The sequence below is a fragment of the Coregonus lavaretus genome (genome assembly GCF_964263955.1).
Source record: "Coregonus lavaretus genome assembly, chromosome: 3".
Taxonomy (NCBI): Eukaryota; Metazoa; Chordata; class Actinopteri; order Salmoniformes; family Salmonidae; genus Coregonus; species Coregonus lavaretus.
Genome location: NC_139990.1, coordinates 66156699 through 66174572, shown reverse-complemented (window position 1 = coordinate 66174572; position 17874 = coordinate 66156699). Strand labels below are relative to the sequence as shown.

Genomic DNA, 17874 nt, shown 5'->3' with positions numbered 1-17874 from the left:
CGAGTTTGGGAAACCCTGCAGTACAGTAGAGTTGGGTGAGGATTCAGTGGCATTATGGCGACTTAATTTAGTGTACAGTCGAAGTACAGTAGGCCTAATTATATCCACATACAGGCCTACCTACCTACACTAATAGGCTTGTTGTTGTGTTCAGTCTGGGAGAATGTGACCTATAGAGATCCTATTCAATTACTAGAGGGGATATGTAATTGAACACTCAAAGTTCCAGAATGTAAAATGGCAGCCATATTGGTCAGGGAGAATTGCAAACCAGTCTAATTGGAATGAATGACAGTAGAGGCATAATCCTGATTTTCCTTATACAGGAAAATAAAAGTAAGGTATGTGATATATCAGAAATTGTGTGATAGAATTGTCAACCTAAAATATTGTAATATAATTATAAATACAGTTTCTAAAGGTTTTATGGACATTTTCGGTATAAATAGCCTCTAAAATATATATATTTCACAACCATAAATGTCGACATTTTTGTTTTCCTGGGAAGCTGAGAGTGCTATTATATGATACAATATCAGTAGGCCAACGTGTTACATTTACAACTTGTCTAAATCTTATCATCAACTGATTTCAGCCAGTGCATGGCTGTGGATTGACTGCATTGATTGAATGGGATGTTACAATATTGGCAGTTAATTTGACAAATTAATGGGATCATTCCTTTAAAAAAGGCTGGCTGGCTGGCTAGCTAACAGTGCAGATAAATTCTTCAAATTCATGATTTTACACAATATCTTATCACGGAAATGGCAAACCATTGTTGACCAACTCCCTGACCAAAATGGCTTATGTTTATCTCATCATAATAAGGTTAATGTCCTTTCTAGTATTCTAAATCTATGGGGTCTGACCCTTCCTATACAGTCACTGGTGTGACCGAACGGGACAAGTATCGCGCGCGTGCTCGTGTCAATCTGTGACAGTGAGTTTAAAAAACTAAAATCACACATCATGCTATGTAGAGATGCAAACAACTGTCAAATGGAACTACCACAATATTGCATTCATTTTATTTAGAGCGCTGTTTTTTACTTTCATCCAAGCACAGCCTACTATCAATGACAGTCAGACGCGAAATCAACGCTACCACCATTCATAGCGCCTGTCAGACAACATAATGTAAACAACGACCTGGTTAGAATGCAACTCCGTCAACTCGCTCTGTCTACGGGAGATATGAATAATACAAGCACAATAACAGATGCTGTCAGAAATTAGCCAAATCAGATCGCTGATTTCCGACTCCTATAGACGCACAAGTACGGCAGCCACGGATGCCGAGTGGTCATTCGAATCAAACGACGTTCATATCCTTTCTACCAGCCCATCTTTCAATAGGCAATCACTGACTGCCCACAACCACTGACCCTCCCAGTTTCCCACCCACAGGGATACGAGTGTAGCCTATACCTTTATGAAAGGCATTTAAATACGAGAACAGGCGAAATATTTCCATTTGGAGGGCAGACAGTCCTATTACGTAAATAATAATATTGCCACTTACTCGAACATGTCATGAGGTGTTTTCAATTTGGACGTGACGTCCACACGCTGCTTTATAGTATCTGTATCACTATGGCACCGGTCCTGTGTGCACTGCGCAGAGCCAGCCGACGCTACACTGTCCATCCCGATGTCTTTTTTGTCGGATATAAAAACGCACAGGGGTCCCCTAATAGAAACGCGCACGTCATGTGCGACCTGTTTCACTTCCCCATCACCAACAACCTTCCCTCGCATCCAGGCGGGTAGCCCGACCTCAACCAGTCTCCTACTCCGTGTCTGGGCAAGCTAGCGTTGACAAACTGCGCCCATAAATAATCCGTACTGAACACACAGGCAGCAGAGACAGAGGGGGGAGGAGGAGGCACAAGAGAGGCCATGCACGGATGTACAGTAGCAGTGCACTCTTGGAGAAAAAAAAAAGGTGCTCTTCTAGAACCTAAAAGGGTTCTTCGGCTGTTCCCATTGGAGAACCCTTTTTGGCTCCAGGTAGACCTCTTTTGTGTTCCATGGTCTTTGTTCCCTGTGTAGCTCAATTAGTAGAGCATGGCGCTTGTAACGCAAGGGTAGTGGGTTCGATCCCCGGGACCACCCATACATAAAAATGTATGCACACATGACTGTAAATCGCTTTGGATAAAAGTGTCTGCTAAATGGCATATTATGTAGAATCCTTTGTGGAAAGGGTTCTACATGGAACCAAAATGGTTCTACCTGGAACCAAAAAGGGTTCTCCAATGGGAACAGCCGAAGAACACTTTTGGAACCCTTTTTTCTAAGAGTGTAGCGTTGAACTGGGAGAGCCAAATAAGATTTTAGAGGACATGTGAGTTATTTTAAAATCAATAAAGATGGTATTGGGAAAGGTTATGAAAGAGGAGTAAATGCAAGAATGAATTAGGGCCAGTTGTAAACAGATTATATATAGGCCTAACATGGTGTAATAAAATGGTGTAATAATGAAATATCACAGCCCGTTTGCTAACATGGTTTATCACTGATTGTAATTATCCAGTTCTAAACAGTGCTGCCCGCAGTGTCCACCTGGCCGAAGCCCACCCAATCCTTTAACCCTCAATCGCTCTGTCCATCTCTGGATTAGAGACCCACTGAGTAGGCTACATCATAATCCATGCTGCGCAGATCCCCCCCCCCCCCACCCCTTCTCTTGCTCGCTCCCTCTCTCTCTCTCTGTAATCTGCTTTTCTGAGGTCCAGGAGTGCCTGCTGTAATCTCTTCAACTCATAGGGGGGGATGAAGAAGGGAGCAAGAGAAAGAACGAGAACATGTGAAGACAGAGAGAGAAAAATAAAGAGTGAGGGGGGGGGTCAAAAAAGATGGTGCTCAACTCTGATCCCTGGTCCATTCAACAGAAAGTTACTTATTAGCTCAGGTCTCCCACTCAGCACATTTTCAGGTGAGGCTCTGTTCCAAACTATCTAGCAGAAAAATGTCTGAGTGGCAGCCCTTCTGCTGAGTGGGAGACCTGAGCCAAAACTCATTGGTCAACAAGTCAACGTTAATCCAAACATAAATATGATGAATTGAGGGCGACGCCAAAAACCTCAAATACAGGCTACAGAGAGACAATGGCCTGCAGACAATTGATCTGCAGTTGTTTTTGTGTGTCAGTGGATTATCAACTGGGATTATGTGGCCAGCAGAGAGGTGAATGGGGGGCGGAACAACGCCAATTACTCAATTAGATATCCCTCTGCCAAGCAGGTCAGGCCTAAACAGACAGGGAGGACATGTATCAGCTAGTAGTTTTCCCTTCACCTCAGTTAGCCTAACCCCAGTCTGCAAGTAATGTTTGACAACCTGTTAACAAAAAACAGCCCAAGGGTGAAGAGCATATGCCTAACCTACTTTTTTAAATGTGATGGTTTTAGTTGTTCAGCATCAAGTGTGCATTCAACACTGGAGGAAATATGAACCCCTCCCACCCACCCACTACATTACTGTCATCCATCCTCTGTTACCCAACAGATTATGGAGAAAGGTTACTGGGTAATTTACACGTCACGTTTGTCTTACATTAGCACCTTGTTAAACCAGCAAAGGAAGTGCAATCTTTAAAATAACTGATTTCATGACTGTGGTGTTGAGACCTGATAGGCAACAGTTCTGTGTTAGGCTATTTACTAGCCTTATATTGGAAGAGGTTGCCGCGCCATCGCTCAGACTATTGCTCCAATTATGCTACTGCTGAGACAGTTGTGCAGTCAGTGTTGTGCAAGTGATTGTGAGGTTTTAGTACTGATCACTCACATGTGCTTTTAAACCACTGAGAAATCCAACATGGTCTCTGATAGATAAACGCACAACACAGCTGTCCCCAACCAACAAAGTGTTGGAGTCAGCCAAAAAGAGTTATCCTATAGTCTATGTAGCCTGTCTGAGGTTTAAGGTAGAGGTAATATCACCTTAGTAGACTAAGGCTAATATTTAGCCTAACTAGCAAGTCTCTACAATAGAATGACTGGGAGATGTGGCTACACAGCATCTTGTAGGAACATGCCTCGCATATCATATCTCGCATTTCTTGTATTAAAACTCATTATTTGCATCAGAATTCTTCCATGTTGTTCCAATGCAAATCGTTATTCAGATCCCCATAGAAAACAGTCGTCTGTTGAGACCACCACAGTTGTCACGCAGAAGTCATTAGCCTAACCATAACTAAACCCCTTCATTGGCCTTCATCGTCAGTTCCCGTCAAGGTGTGGCTGTCAATGGTCAATTATTCTCATCTACACTGTGGGTTTATTTCATGCAACAGGACAAAAACAACGGTAACCAAAGACATGAAATGAACTGGCTAGTGTTTTAATGATAAGAACTGTGCCTCATTGTATTAATGCATCCAGGCTAAATGGGAATGAGTCCAAGGAGTCTCAGGCCTAATAATTTCACGCGTCCTCTCAAACATCAGAGAGGGCTGGATAGAAAAAGATTCAAATTTAGAGTCAGTTTTACAAAACACAGAAACAACACAGAAAATGCCTGGATTTCACCACAACTTGATCACTGAAGTGTTGATGACAAGATGACTGTATCGTTCACAGCCATAGGCTTTTCTGTTGCATATATGAATACCATCAGCACTCCCATTTCTCACTGTTTGTATTACATGCCTGATGCTCTGATTGCCTCTAGAAATGGATTCACTCAGAACCTACTGTATTGTCAAATACAACAGTGGTATATCATTTGACAATAGCAACATTCAGGTAACAACAGGAGTAGGAGAAGTGCATAGATCCTTGTGATGTGTGTATTGTAGATAAACAAAGCCCTTGCTTTTAGATGATGCATGTAGCCTAAACAAACAACACTCAGGTGTGTTTGCAGTGAACGGGTGTCGTTCAAACTAACAATAGTGGTACACTGTTTTCATTTAGGCCTGTACACTTGCATTTTATGTTTTCTGTAGTGAACTGTATGGAGCTTAACATTTCCAACTGTAAATCCATCATTTAAAAAAAACTAGAATCCTTAGTTGCTATATACATTTTTTTTTACTTAATTTTTGAATTAATGATTCAATGATCAATGAAATCATTGATTAAGCATTGAATTAATTACATATAGCTATTGATTCTTGACAAATATAACTTATGAGCTTAGTTCAACTGTCGTACCCCATCAGAACCCAAAAGTACATGTTTTTTGTTGCTGTAAACACTGTAAATGCAAAAAATATCATTTTGATAGCATTGATGGTCAGTCCTTATATCCATAGCTCCGTCTATGAATTTGAAAGTGGTTACATTTATCCTGGCTCATCCCTCAGCTTTTTACCAAAACAGAGGCTGGATGCCCGCTTTGTTATTGTTTCAACTAAGGAATATAGCTTTAACCACCTTATATAGAAAATACAGGCAATATCATTAAGTCAGAGGTCTATCTAAGTAATATGTTTCATTAAACAAAACTGGGTCAATAAAACTGGTTGGTAAATGAACAGGACAAGGGCACAGCTGTTCATGTGGAAATGAGAGAGGAAAACCCGCTGCCTGCCTGGATGGCCCTTTAAACAGGCCCACTGAGCACACTGCAGGCTCTGCAGCACCACCAGAGACCCCTCCAATTGGACGGAGGTGACATCATCAGATGAAGCGTGGGCTCCTATTGGCCGGCGGTGATGTCATGCATTCTAAGCAGGATGAGCGGTGCACGCAATCCCGCCTCCTTGTGACTGACCAAGCAGAGCTCTCTTTCTCTCTCTGTCAACTACTACAGATAGACCTCTCATTTTCCCTAACAACTTCATTTAGCCTACTCTCTTTCCAGCCTCATGCCTTTGTTTTCATATGCTTTTCTCAGTCCCTGTCTCTACATTTTACAATTAATCTAGAATAGAATTTAAGATGCAGGCCAACTTCAATTATGGCGAGGTAAGACTTTTAATATTGTGACATGGGCTAATGGTTTGGTTCTCTGAAATACTATCTGAAATATTAGAAGAGCATGATGAACATGCTCCTCTGCCTGCCTGACCAAATCAAACTGTGACATAACCCAGATTGGAGTTCACCAGGACTTTAACAGCATAATCTGCCCTCTGCGGTTTTAGTGCTTAACCAATAAGCCCTGTCTGCTGTGCCCTCTCCAAATAGTTAGCTTGTGGTGTGCCATTACAGAAAACTCCACTCCAATCGCTGTCAAACAATAACATTTATTTTATATCAGTCTCCTCGTCTTATCTAATGTAATACCAGTGATGTAGCCTGTGAATGATCATTTAGCCTAATGCTTAGATATAAAATGCACTAAGTGCCTTGAGTTAACAGTTCCCTGATTCAGTACATGACAAGGCCATGAACCAAAGTGCTGCAGCTAGCAGATAACCTAGCCCATCCCTAGATGGGAGGGCCTTGAGGGAGTCTGAGGTGAGTCTGCAGGGCTGCTGAGGCCTCTGGCTGCCCTAGAGAGGAGAGAGATAGAGAGAGAGCAGAGCACTGACCTGCAGCTGTCCCAGTCAGCCTCCCTGCTGAGCAGACTCCTGAGGGACCAGCGTGAGCGCCGGCCGAGAGACGAGCTACGTGACCAGGAGGTGCGAGACGACGGGGGCAGCAAGAGGTCCAGGGAAGGGCCCAGGACCGCGTCCTCCACATGGGGGGCCAAGAGGGGTGAAGGGAGAGGTGAGGGGCTTCTTTGAGGAGTAGTGCTCCCCTTCACCCTCTCCTCCTCAGTGCCTTCCCACCGGGGTTTGGGTGACCCTTCTTGTTCTCCGTCACTCATCTTCTTGGTCCGGGCTCTGCTCCAGTGGGGGCGAGGGTGGCGGCGGCGGCGGTGTGGAGGCTGGGGGCTGGGAGAGCGGGACCAGGCCTCGGTGTCTGAGGACGGGGGGAGGATGTTCAGTGTGGGGATGGGGATAAGCTGGGTCATGGAGACGCCGCTTTCTGGTCCGGTGGTGGCCAGCACAGACATGGTCATCATTCTCAGAGCTTCTTCAGACCAATTGTTTTACTTCAAAACACCCCGGTGAAGGCTTGCTGTGGCAAAGCAAATGATGCTAACACCAAGCCAGCATGTTGAGGAAGTTGGTCTGAGATTCGATGAAAACTTCTGCTTTTTGGTAAATATCAATTGTGGACTGGTCCTAGACCAGCCAGACTAACATTTCTGAATGTACCTCATGTTTCCAGTGACATCCAGATGGTGCAGTAAGAAAGATCCCTTTATGGAAGGCAAGTTTTATTCTCCATGGTAGTGCAGGGCATGACAGTACTACACTAGGTTACAGCCGTTTAGCTTCTCCCGCTAATGCCAGTCAATAATGTTGCAGCAGGAAACCAGGGGTGAGGCCCTCACAGAATTAAAAAAGCTAATACAATGCAGTCTTCTCCCTCTCTAATATTTTCCAACTATCCACCTCATGCTCTGTGCATGGGGTTTCTTTGCATAGTTTTGTTCCTCACTTCCTCCTCTTCCGCACCTCTCCCTCTGTCTGATGTCTCCGTCTCTCCTTCGATGTGCCTGCTCTCCCTCTTACCTTGAGCCAAGTTCACATGGCGTGCAGTTTCACAATTGGTCTCATCATAGCAACAGTTGAGAGATAACGATCTATGTCCGGCTGTAGCAGGGGGCTGAGGAGAAGAGAGACTGTAGTATTGGCTAACAGTCTAATTCTCCCTTAATAGACAGAAAAAAAACTAACATTGTAGAAGATACATTTTCTAGACAAAAGATGATCCCAGTTATTTTGACACATGTTGATGGCTATTTCTATTGGTTTTGTGATCTGACCTCAAATGGTATCAGGAAGTATTGCATGACACAGACAGATCGATGGAAGTGATGTATTCTGTGTCCAATAGCAGTGGTGTCTGATTGCTTTTGACGCATTGTTTGGTTGTAAATTGCTGTGAGGCAGATTTTGCAGCTTTGCTCCCTTCTGGTATTAAGTCAGTAAAAGTGATTATAGTGTGCACTTGTAGTCGAATGCTGAGAGATGAAGCTATTCAAGTACTTTTTAAAAACAAAAAACATACACAATATATACAACAATCCTTTATCCTATCTCAAAGATCAGCTCAAACACCCCAACAACACATCAACATCTCCCCTCCTTCAAATCTCAAGGTCCAGCTCAACCACCACAACCACATTAACATCCCCTCTTTTCATTCTTAAAGCTGCAATATGTTACTTTTTGGGCGACCTGACCAAAATCACATACAAATGTATATTTATATGTCATTCCCACAGAAAGCAAGTCTAAGAAGCGGTAGATCTGTTCTATGTGCGCTATTTCTATGCTTCCCGTTCTTACGTTTCGTTTTTGCATCTTTTACTTTCGGTTTTCTACACCAGCTTCAAACAATATTTTTGATTATGGAAAATATACTTCATAGCAGTTAGATGGTACAATGATTCTCTACACTATACTCGCTTGTTTTGTCACAAACTCAAATCAGGCAAACTATTAGAATTGTAGCAACCAGAAAATGGCGGAGCGGTTTCTGCATAGTGCAGAAATCGACAAAGACAAACAAAGATCAACCATCTCAGCCAGTCATGGCCAGCACTGATGATGCAGAACATATGTTATATTGTCACAGACATACAGACAGTATAATATGTGTGTGTGTTTGGGTCTATTGTCTAGCTGCTTTTGACCACTTCAATGCAGGCACCTGTTGTCAAGGCCCATGCCCTACAATGTATTTGCTCATCTGTTTGCACAAGAGAAATCTTGGCATGCTCTTGTTTGCTCAGAGTAATCCATGGTAATACTCGTGTGACCCTCTGTCTTTTCTTCACACACAGCCATATCTTGTAAACTAGCAATAAAACACACCACTGAGAGATTCAGATAGGCTATAAACAATCATCAACAGAAAAGACTTCCCCAAATCATGTTTCTGTAGGTGCGATACTTACCTGGCTCCAGACTTAAACGTTATGATGACACAAATGCATGGATAAAATAGGATCATGGCATGGATGACAACAATTCTGTTCAGGCAGGGCCAAGAAGTTATCCAGTAACAGTTGGGTTGCTATTATTCACAACTTCAACGTCGTCACGTCAACTTCTAACGGTTTTCAATACAGTAACGTTATCCAGCCTGTATTCAATACAGTCTGTCTAGTTAGCTAACGTTGGCTAGCTAGTTCCTTCGATGTCTTTGGTCAGTACAATAGAAAAGCTATTAGTATGAAAAATGTATGCACTCACTAATTGTAAGTCGTTCTGAATAAGAGCGTCTGCTAAATGACTAAAATGTAAATTAGTATTGTAACTAGTTAGCCTAGCTAACTGGCTTGCCAAGCTTATAATATCTTCAGAGCCTCTGAGGAAGTTGCCAACAACGTGCTTCTACATCTGCATTGCTTGCCGTTTGGGGTTTTAGGCTGGGTTTCTGTATAAGCACTTCGTGACATCTGCTGATGCAAAAAGGGCTGTGTAAATAAATGTGATTGATTGTACAACAGAAACTAAACGGTTAACCGTTGCATTCAGTTCCTACCTCCCATTTGATGAATTTCCCCCATTTCGATTATCTTGCTCGGCTTCGAAGACAAGCCGAGCGACGGTGCGAGGAGTGATATTAAAATCCACTTTTTCACAGGATCCCATCAGCAGCATCCTTTTGAGATGTAAAACCCTCCACTCCTGCTGCCAACACAGCAGGCAGCTCGCCGACAGAGACCTGACAAGACTGCAAGCTAGCTAACAAAACCTCCTGGCTACGCGTAGCTAGCTACTGGTGGAACATAAAAGCAGTCAACGTATTGTTTATTCAGACATTTGCCTAGTTGTAGCCAGCTAACTGTTGTTGGCTGACAACAACACCCTTAGCTAGTTATGCTAACAACGTCGTAAGCTAGCTTGCTAAACACCGGGTAACGCGGTTTGTTGTCTGCTGGTCTGACTGGCTTGCTAACGCTAGCTACATTGCTTGCTGGTATTTCTTGTCCTTTTATCTTGCTGTCTTAAACATCGCTGATGCGTCTTATATGGGAAACTTTATGTTTCCCATTTTTGTGTGTAGCACTTAAGTTGTTCGATCGAACCGAAAAACGGAATCTCAACAGAGCCAAACAAAAACTTTGAAGAGGGGGGCATCAAAAGTAATATATGTTCGTATATTTCCTGACTATTTCTAAAATGTAACATTATGTTCCGACGCAACAAAAATATCAAATTGTAGGTTGATGTTCCTCTAAATGCGTTAAAATGTTGCTAAATAATAATACATTGGTACATAATACTTTGAAATTATAACCCCTTCCCCAAAACTTGTGGTACAGTCTCGTGATAAGAACGCAGGAGGAAAAATAAAGGCTTCTCATGATGATGGGAAGCACTTTAAGCGAATCAGACGAAGCTATATCCTAGTAGGGCGGGCTTAAAACTGTAAAACTTTATTCAGCCGAATCAACGCCATCTGAACGATCAACACTAGAATACAAATTCCATGGATAGCGCCCACAACAATCTGTGAATCTGTAATGCCTCTCAATTAATGACTTAATACCAAGGGAGCTGTTTAAACCATATCCAATAATGCAGATGCAAATTTATAGAAAAGGGGAGGGAATAGACTTGTTGCGCCCTCTTGTGATTCAAATGTTTGCAGTCACAATAATTATATGCGACATTATGGATTTAACCATGCTTTAAATTTCACACACAATAATGATATGCTACATTATGGACTGAACCATGCTTTACATTTCACACAGAGCAAAAGTACAACTAAATACAACAATATTTAAATTATTATGAAACAACCTTGTTATTATTGATTAATATAGGTGTATTAGTCCGGATCTCACCTTTATGAGGTAGGTCACACTGGCCCACCATTGCTGCAACGCGTGTGTGTGTACAGTATGCTGCTATAGGCTACTCTCTCTCTCTCTGCGCTGAAACTGATTAATTTCGGGCGGAGCTGAGAGATATGATAGCCATACAGTCGCATACTTCGCGGCTGCAGGCGCCTGGGCGAAGGACAGGTCACGTTGTTCTGGTAGAAGACTGAATGCAAGAAGGGGATATTGACAAGGAACAAGAGCATTTGGTGTCACCACATGGACGTTATATCAGAGAGACAACAGACACGATACAGTAACCTATTTTTATAACAATAATAAATAATAATACATAATAAATAATAATGATAATTGTAGTAGCCTAACAAGATGTATGGTATGAAAGTATAATATTTAGGTTACTATGAAAGTGCAATGGTCAACAACAGATAAATGTTTGTGTAGCTTAGTGGTTAAGAGCGTTGTGCCAGTAACCGAAAGGTCGCTGGTTCTAATCCCCGAGCCGACTAGGTGAAAAATCTGTCGATGAACCCTTGAGCAAGGCACTTAAGCCTAATTGCTCCCGTAAATCGCTATGGATAAGAGTGTCTGCTAAATGACTGAAATGTAAAAGTGTAGGGCACCTAGACAGGGGCAGTGTTCATGAACGTGACAATATTTATTTACACCAGTAAAATCAATATGCTCTCTCTGCTCACCCTAGTTTCTATGTGTAGGCCTATATTGTATATGTACATGTCTAACTAGGCTATAACGTCACAAATAAGTAATGCTGTCTTAGCCCTTACCTCAAAAACCTGTGATAAAGTTTTTCAAGAAATAAACTGATTGATACTGCAGGGACAGGTGGGCTACAGGACTGTATGTAAAATGCATAAAGATCAAATAAATTGTCTAATAAAAAAATACATTGGTATGTTCGTTTGGTACATTTAATATGATAAATAAACCACTTTAAAATGAAACATATCTATCACACTATTATACGTCCATACCTGAATTATGTTGCTGGTAAAAGCTGCTCCTCTCACAGGTGTTTATTAGTTTCACTCGAGCTTCAGTTTATCAGACTATTTCACAAGATAATTATCCCGGAGAATAGCCAATAGTGGTCGCAATGACTTTGCATTTTCAGAATTCCCCCTTTGGTTAGCATTTTCGCGCTTCATGGTAATTACATCCCGTTATAAACACCGGGACAGGTCCAGTTCCATTGTGCCAACAACTCAACGAGAATCTGAGTTTATGCCTGCGCAAACCACTTCAGGTTACGGAGAGATGGGTTGCTGAACGATTCCCGTCGCAGAATGGGGAACTAGAAACCCGATCTGGGCTAAAAATAAAAAAACACCAGCATGTGTGGTTTGGAATAAAGAGAGGGGAGGTGTGTGTGTGTGTGTGTGTGTGTGTGTGTGCGTGCGTGGTTACATCACATGAGAATGTCCTAGACATCCAGAACATACAAATATGACCTAGACATTCCCTGACAGAGATGAATTGCATCTCTTGTTATTGTGCATATCAAATTACAGAGTACATCTTTAAGCACATTTCATTAACCAGCTGAGATTTCATCACATATCAAAGACATTTGAAAACATGTGAGGTAGACATGTGTACATACAGACAAGGTAAAGAGGTGATGGATGGCATGTTATTAGATCCTCATAGGCTATCTGCTCCTTGGGTCTTTTCGTCATCATGTTGTCCTTCAGTCATCTGTTTTGTTGACCTTGCTTTCTATTGCAATAGCCTTGTGTTTCCAAGTAATTTGGCATTGAATGAGCTTCAGAATCCTGATAACAGATATCTGATGACATCTGATACATCTTGCACATCTATCATTCCAGTGTTAATACTAATTGTAGTTATTTTGCACTATAGCCTATTTATTGCCTTACCTCCATAACTTGCTACATATTTTTTCTGTTGTATTTTTGACTTTGTTTTGTTTTACCCCAAATGTAACTCTGTGTTGTTGTTTTTATCGCACTGCTTTGCTTTATCTCGGCCATATCGCAGTTCCGTGGTCCTCTGTAGCTCAACTGGTAGAGCACGGCGCTTGTAATGCCAAGGTAGTGGGTTCGATCCCCGGGACCACCCATACACAAAAATGTATGCACGCATGACTGTAAGTCGCTTTGTATAAAAGCGTCTGCTAAATGGCATATTATTATTATTATAAATGAGAACTTGTTCTCAACTGGCTTACCTGGTTAAATAAAGGTGAAATTAAAATAAAATAAAATAAAATTGTTGATGCTGACTCAACCCTGCATGTGCATCAGACTGACAGTTGAATACATTTTTGCTTTTGCCAAGGGAGCTATAAGAAATAGAATAGAATCTAATACAATAGAATAACTTCATTTTCCATCCCACTTCTGACACTAATAGGAAAGGCCAACAATGACAAATACATTCATGGATTGTTTGATATTCTGGAACATTATAGAGTTGTGCATCATGTTTGTCCTACTGTATAAGCAAACTATAGACAGGCACACATTTGAATACACATAGGCATGTCTATATCTTGCTTCATTTGCTTAACAAATTTGACCTTATGTCACATTTCCTTGTCAGTGATAATAAACTGAATACTTATTTGTTTATTTTTTTCTCTCAATTTAGAGTGTGGACAAAATGTTTATCAAAATAATTATCCTTCATAACCAAACTGTTAATTGGGCAATGTGCATTACAACTGCAGTTTCATTATTGCTTATAGGGTCCATCTATTCTCAGAGATTAAAACCAGACTGATCATTGACAGACCATTCAATCAAAACCATAGGCCACTGAAAGAATTCAAACAAAGAACAATTTAATTGATTGATAAAATAACAATCGGTTGCTGGTTAAAACAAAGCTTAAATGGTGTGTGCAAAAAACAGCACCATATGGTAATTAGTTGGGTATGATTTGCATTAGACAAGTTTTGTTGGCTTGGCTATCATGCAATAGTACATCGATTTCAACTTCTCCTATTTCGCCTTGGCCTGGATGCGTTTAAAATGTTGGACATTCAAGACAGGCATGGATTCACACGGTGTAAAAATAGCATTGTAAAATAGGAACTCATACTGTAGAGTGTAGGCTGAAAACTGCATCCGTAGCTTCTGTATTGTTATTTTTCGCGTAGTTTGAAGCAAATTAATAGGTAATAAACTCCGATTAATTGATAGATATCATACATAAACTCCAATCCGTCTTTATCGGAACAGTTATCAATTGGAAATGTCAAACCAACTCTAATTAAGCGGAAATCAGAACATGCCAGAAGAAGGTAGAAAAAGTATTGATTAACAATGGCGAAGTTAACAACATAGCAACCTATTGGAAATTAGTTAACTTCGTTTCATGCAAGAAGAAACTCGTGGGGAGTAAAACAAAAAGAAAAGAAAGAAAAGGTGTATTTCGTTCTATTCATTTGCTGGCAAGAGTTGTGGAAGAAAAATGATACAACAGTTATTATCGTCACTCCTGGTCTTTGTTCTTCGTGGTAAGTTTTCCCTTACATTTGAGACCAAAAAGATAACAGATCCGCCTGCATAACATATTATAAGGCTATGGCCTAATGCAAAAGTCAAGTGTGTACTGTTGTTATAATATGATATGTAGCCTACAAAAATTGCAATATTAGCTTGGTTATTATATTATACATGATTATGATTATCAATACGATGTATTGTTCCTGTTCCTGTTAGTGTTGTTGTTGTTATTTATAACCCCATTGATCTTGGCGAGGACTTCGTCTTCATGTCAAACGGCTGTCTAATTCCTTGCTCTTCTCTCTTCTGACCCCAACTCCCCGCTCCTCTTACTCTGCCTCTGGCACCATGATCCCCTGGTTACCCAAGTGCCACATTGTCATGGGGGCTGTGCGGAGGTGGACTCCATGACCGAGGCCGTGGCCGGGGAGAGCTTCCTCATGGTCTGCATCTCCTGTAAGAGGAGAGAGGAGGTCCAGGCCCATGCCACGGTTGACTGGCACTTCAGAGCTACAGGAGAGGAGGATTATGTAAGTGTATATTTTTTTTGTAAAGTGTAATGAGACTTGTTAAATGCACTTTAAATAAAATGCGACTTGACTACCAAGACAGTAGAAAGGCTAAAAATGACGATATGGAACAATTTGGTATAGAGGAATGCATGTGTAATACCATGGTTGAAATATGACATTACTTATACTCTGGGAGTGTATAAACACTGTGTGGGTGTTCTACTTTCTTTTTAGATCTTTCACAATGACCACCCACACCCCAACACCCTCCATGAGGACTTTAATGACCGGCTAGAGTGGCAAGGAACAATGGGGAGTAAGGATGTACAGATAGGAGCCGTCTTCATTCACAACGTCACATTTAACGACACAGGCACCTACGGCTGCACCTTTCCAGCGCACCCTCTTCCTCCCATTGGATAATGAATATATCACCGTGGAAAAGGAGGTGGAGCTCCCAGTGAACGATGTTTCTTCTATCTATTGATTTTTAAATCAATCTCTGTTTAATGGTCTTTGTTGTGTTGAGACAACGTCCTGAAGTTCTTCCTACTAGTTTTTCAGTCAGTCTGACCACGCTGTGTATTTAGACTCTTTTCCCACAATGGTCTCTTTTGTCACACACATTTATGTGATGATAGGATGAATCCAAAAATACTGTTAAATATCCACATTTCCTTTTCTTACTTCCTCATCCCTACCAATTTTAAAATGAGGCCTGTTAACCTGCTACTTAAAAGTATTCAGATTCTCCTTGAACTCTACATGCGCTCTATATAAGGAGAGTTTACAGTCTAACCAGACACCTAGGTATTTGTAGTTGTCCACATACTCTAGGTCAGACCCGTCGAGAGTAGTGATTCTAGTCGGGTGGGCGGGTGCCAGCAGCGTTCGATTGAAGAGCATGCATTTAGTTTTACTAGTGTTTAAGAGCAGTTGGAGACTACTGAAGGAGTGTTGTATGGCATTGAAGCTCGTTTGGAGGTTTGTTAACACAGTGTCCAATGAAGGGCCAGATGTATACAAAATGGTGTCGTCTGCGTAGAGGTGGATCTGAGAGTCACCAGCAGCAAGAGCGACATCATTGATATACACGGAGAAAAGAGTCGGCTCAAGAATTGAACCCTGTGGCACCCCCATAGAGACTGCCATAGGTCCAGACAACAGGCCCTCCGATTTGACACATTGAACTCTATCTGAGAAGTAGTTGGTGAACCAGGCGAGGCAGTCATTTGAGAAACCAAGGCTATTTAGTCTGCCAATAAGAATGCAGTGGTTGACAGAGTCGAAAGCCTTGGCCAGGTCGATGAAGACGGCTGCACAGTACTGTCTATTATCGATCGCGGTTATAATATCGTTTAGGACCTTGAGCGTGGCTGTAAAGTACACATGATCTCTGCAAAGCACTCCCTCTGCTCCTCCTAGCCAATCGGGAGCTGTTGTCGGTGGTGTCAGAGATCATGATGTACGTGCTGATCGTGGTGCTGCAGCTGTGGATGATCGTGGTGCTGATCCACTGCTACAAAAAGATCTGGGCTGAACACAAGGCGCGGGACGCCCACAAAGCCCTGAGGGCCCAAAAACGGGCCCTAATAAACCAGTGAGAGCCAGTCTTATGTATCTGCTAATGTATACTTTATACTGTGCAAATATACATACCATAGAGATTGTACAATTTGTAAACGATGTCTATGGTACATATTCTCCATTCTACTCTATACCAGATACAGTAACTTTTCACTTTCTATGTCTTTACTATTTCTCTCTCATCATTCCTCCATCTCTTTTCATTCCTGACCATTAACTCAGTCTATCTTTTGACATTTCCAGACCTTTGGACTCAAAGGACAATTGTGATGGAGTGCTTCTGGAGTGACTTGTTGTTACGGTGAGTTTGTTTTGAAATCCTCTCATGATCTTATAGGCTTGATTGTATCGTAGATATGACTGTAGCTCGCTGACTATGGAGAATAAGTTGAATTACTTTCCTTATTCTAAATAAGGGCACATTTCACTGCAATCAAAAGCTTTTTTGCATTGCTATTCGTAAAGCAGATCATCGATCTTAATGTATTTTGTTTGTGTGTTTCTAACAGGTAAACATCAAAGGTGGAGAACTCTGTCACAAGCAACTGTTACCACTACACTACAAGGCTATTACATCTTAGAAATATAATTGGAATGTCTTAGCATAGTGTGGAACACATTTTACAATGTACTTGATTTACTGTATGAGGTAGTTGCAGCTGGTGTGAGTGGTGATTAGATTGACAGGTGGTGCCGAATAGCCTTTAGCGTGTCAACACAACAGAGAATGTCATCATGTGATAGATCAGCAGTTCGGACAAAGCTCTGATTACAGATGGTTCCACCTGAGCTACATAGAACTCTTTGGCAGGAACAACCGTGCATCTGCAACCATCTTATTATTTGATATGATCAACCTATACTTTGGCTTGCCTAAGCATGTCATGTTTTAGGAATGTAATGAATGTTGAGTTGCAGGTGGAAGTGTTGTGTTAACGTCTAGACCTGCAACTGTATATTTCTTCGTAGTGTTTGTAGGCAGAATTGTAGCTGTCATATATGGAGCAAGTCAAAATCAAATCAAATTTGCTCACATACTCGGGCTTGTGTATGAAGGATGGATCTGTATTGTTTTGATCATTTGCAACAGAGACAGCGGTCCTCTGACACAAACTAATCCAAAACGACCAGCAGGTGGCAAACTCTGCTAACGGATGAGAATTCAGACCACACAACCTTCATATTCATCGTAGTCGGCAATAGTAAGATATGATCAATAATGATAAGAGGTCACAGAGAAAGATACAATAAGATTATAGGATATTCTTTTTGTATAGGCTTACACCAAACATCTAAAGGCATAGTCAAACAATATTTTATCTGGAAATTATGAGATTGTCCCAAGGACTCCTTAGGATCAGATTGCCTGGGGTCTACTCACTGGGATGTGTTTATCATGCAGAATGGAGTATTGACACAATTATATGTTGTACATTCTGTCTGCAATGCTGAGTATTCGCTCCACT

The 17874-nt window shown here is 41.5% G+C and overlaps 2 protein-coding genes and 1 pseudogene across 3 annotated transcripts in view; 1 reads left to right on the top strand and 2 right to left on the bottom strand.

Annotated features, from left to right (window-relative positions):
• LOC311115886 (protein Aster-A-like) overlaps positions 1-10039 on the bottom strand; it is a 28161-nt gene extending 18122 nt beyond the window's left edge. The window contains exon 1 of the mRNA XM_084157351.1: positions 9507-10039. Within this exon, the coding sequence (XP_084013477.1) occupies positions 9507-9625 (119 nt within the window). The 5' untranslated portion in view covers positions 9626-10039. The remainder of the gene's footprint in view (positions 1-9506) is intronic.
• LOC311118163 (uncharacterized protein) lies at positions 6379-7035 on the bottom strand (the record flags this gene model as incomplete). Its single annotated transcript, XM_084157599.1, has 1 exon — positions 6379-7035. The coding sequence occupies exon 1, from the start codon at positions 6967-6969 to the stop codon at positions 6379-6381; it is 591 nt and encodes a 196-aa protein (XP_084013725.1). The 5' UTR covers positions 6970-7035.
• Positions 10040-14274: 4235 nt separating the features above from the next.
• On the top strand, positions 14275-16995 carry LOC311112961 (sodium channel regulatory subunit beta-1-like; annotated as a pseudogene). The gene is made up of 6 exons: positions 14275-14320; positions 14679-14845; positions 15056-15281; positions 16234-16421; positions 16652-16709; positions 16918-16995. The product of its transcript is annotated as a sodium channel regulatory subunit beta-1-like (transcript).
• Positions 16996-17874: the final 879 nt, after the last annotated feature.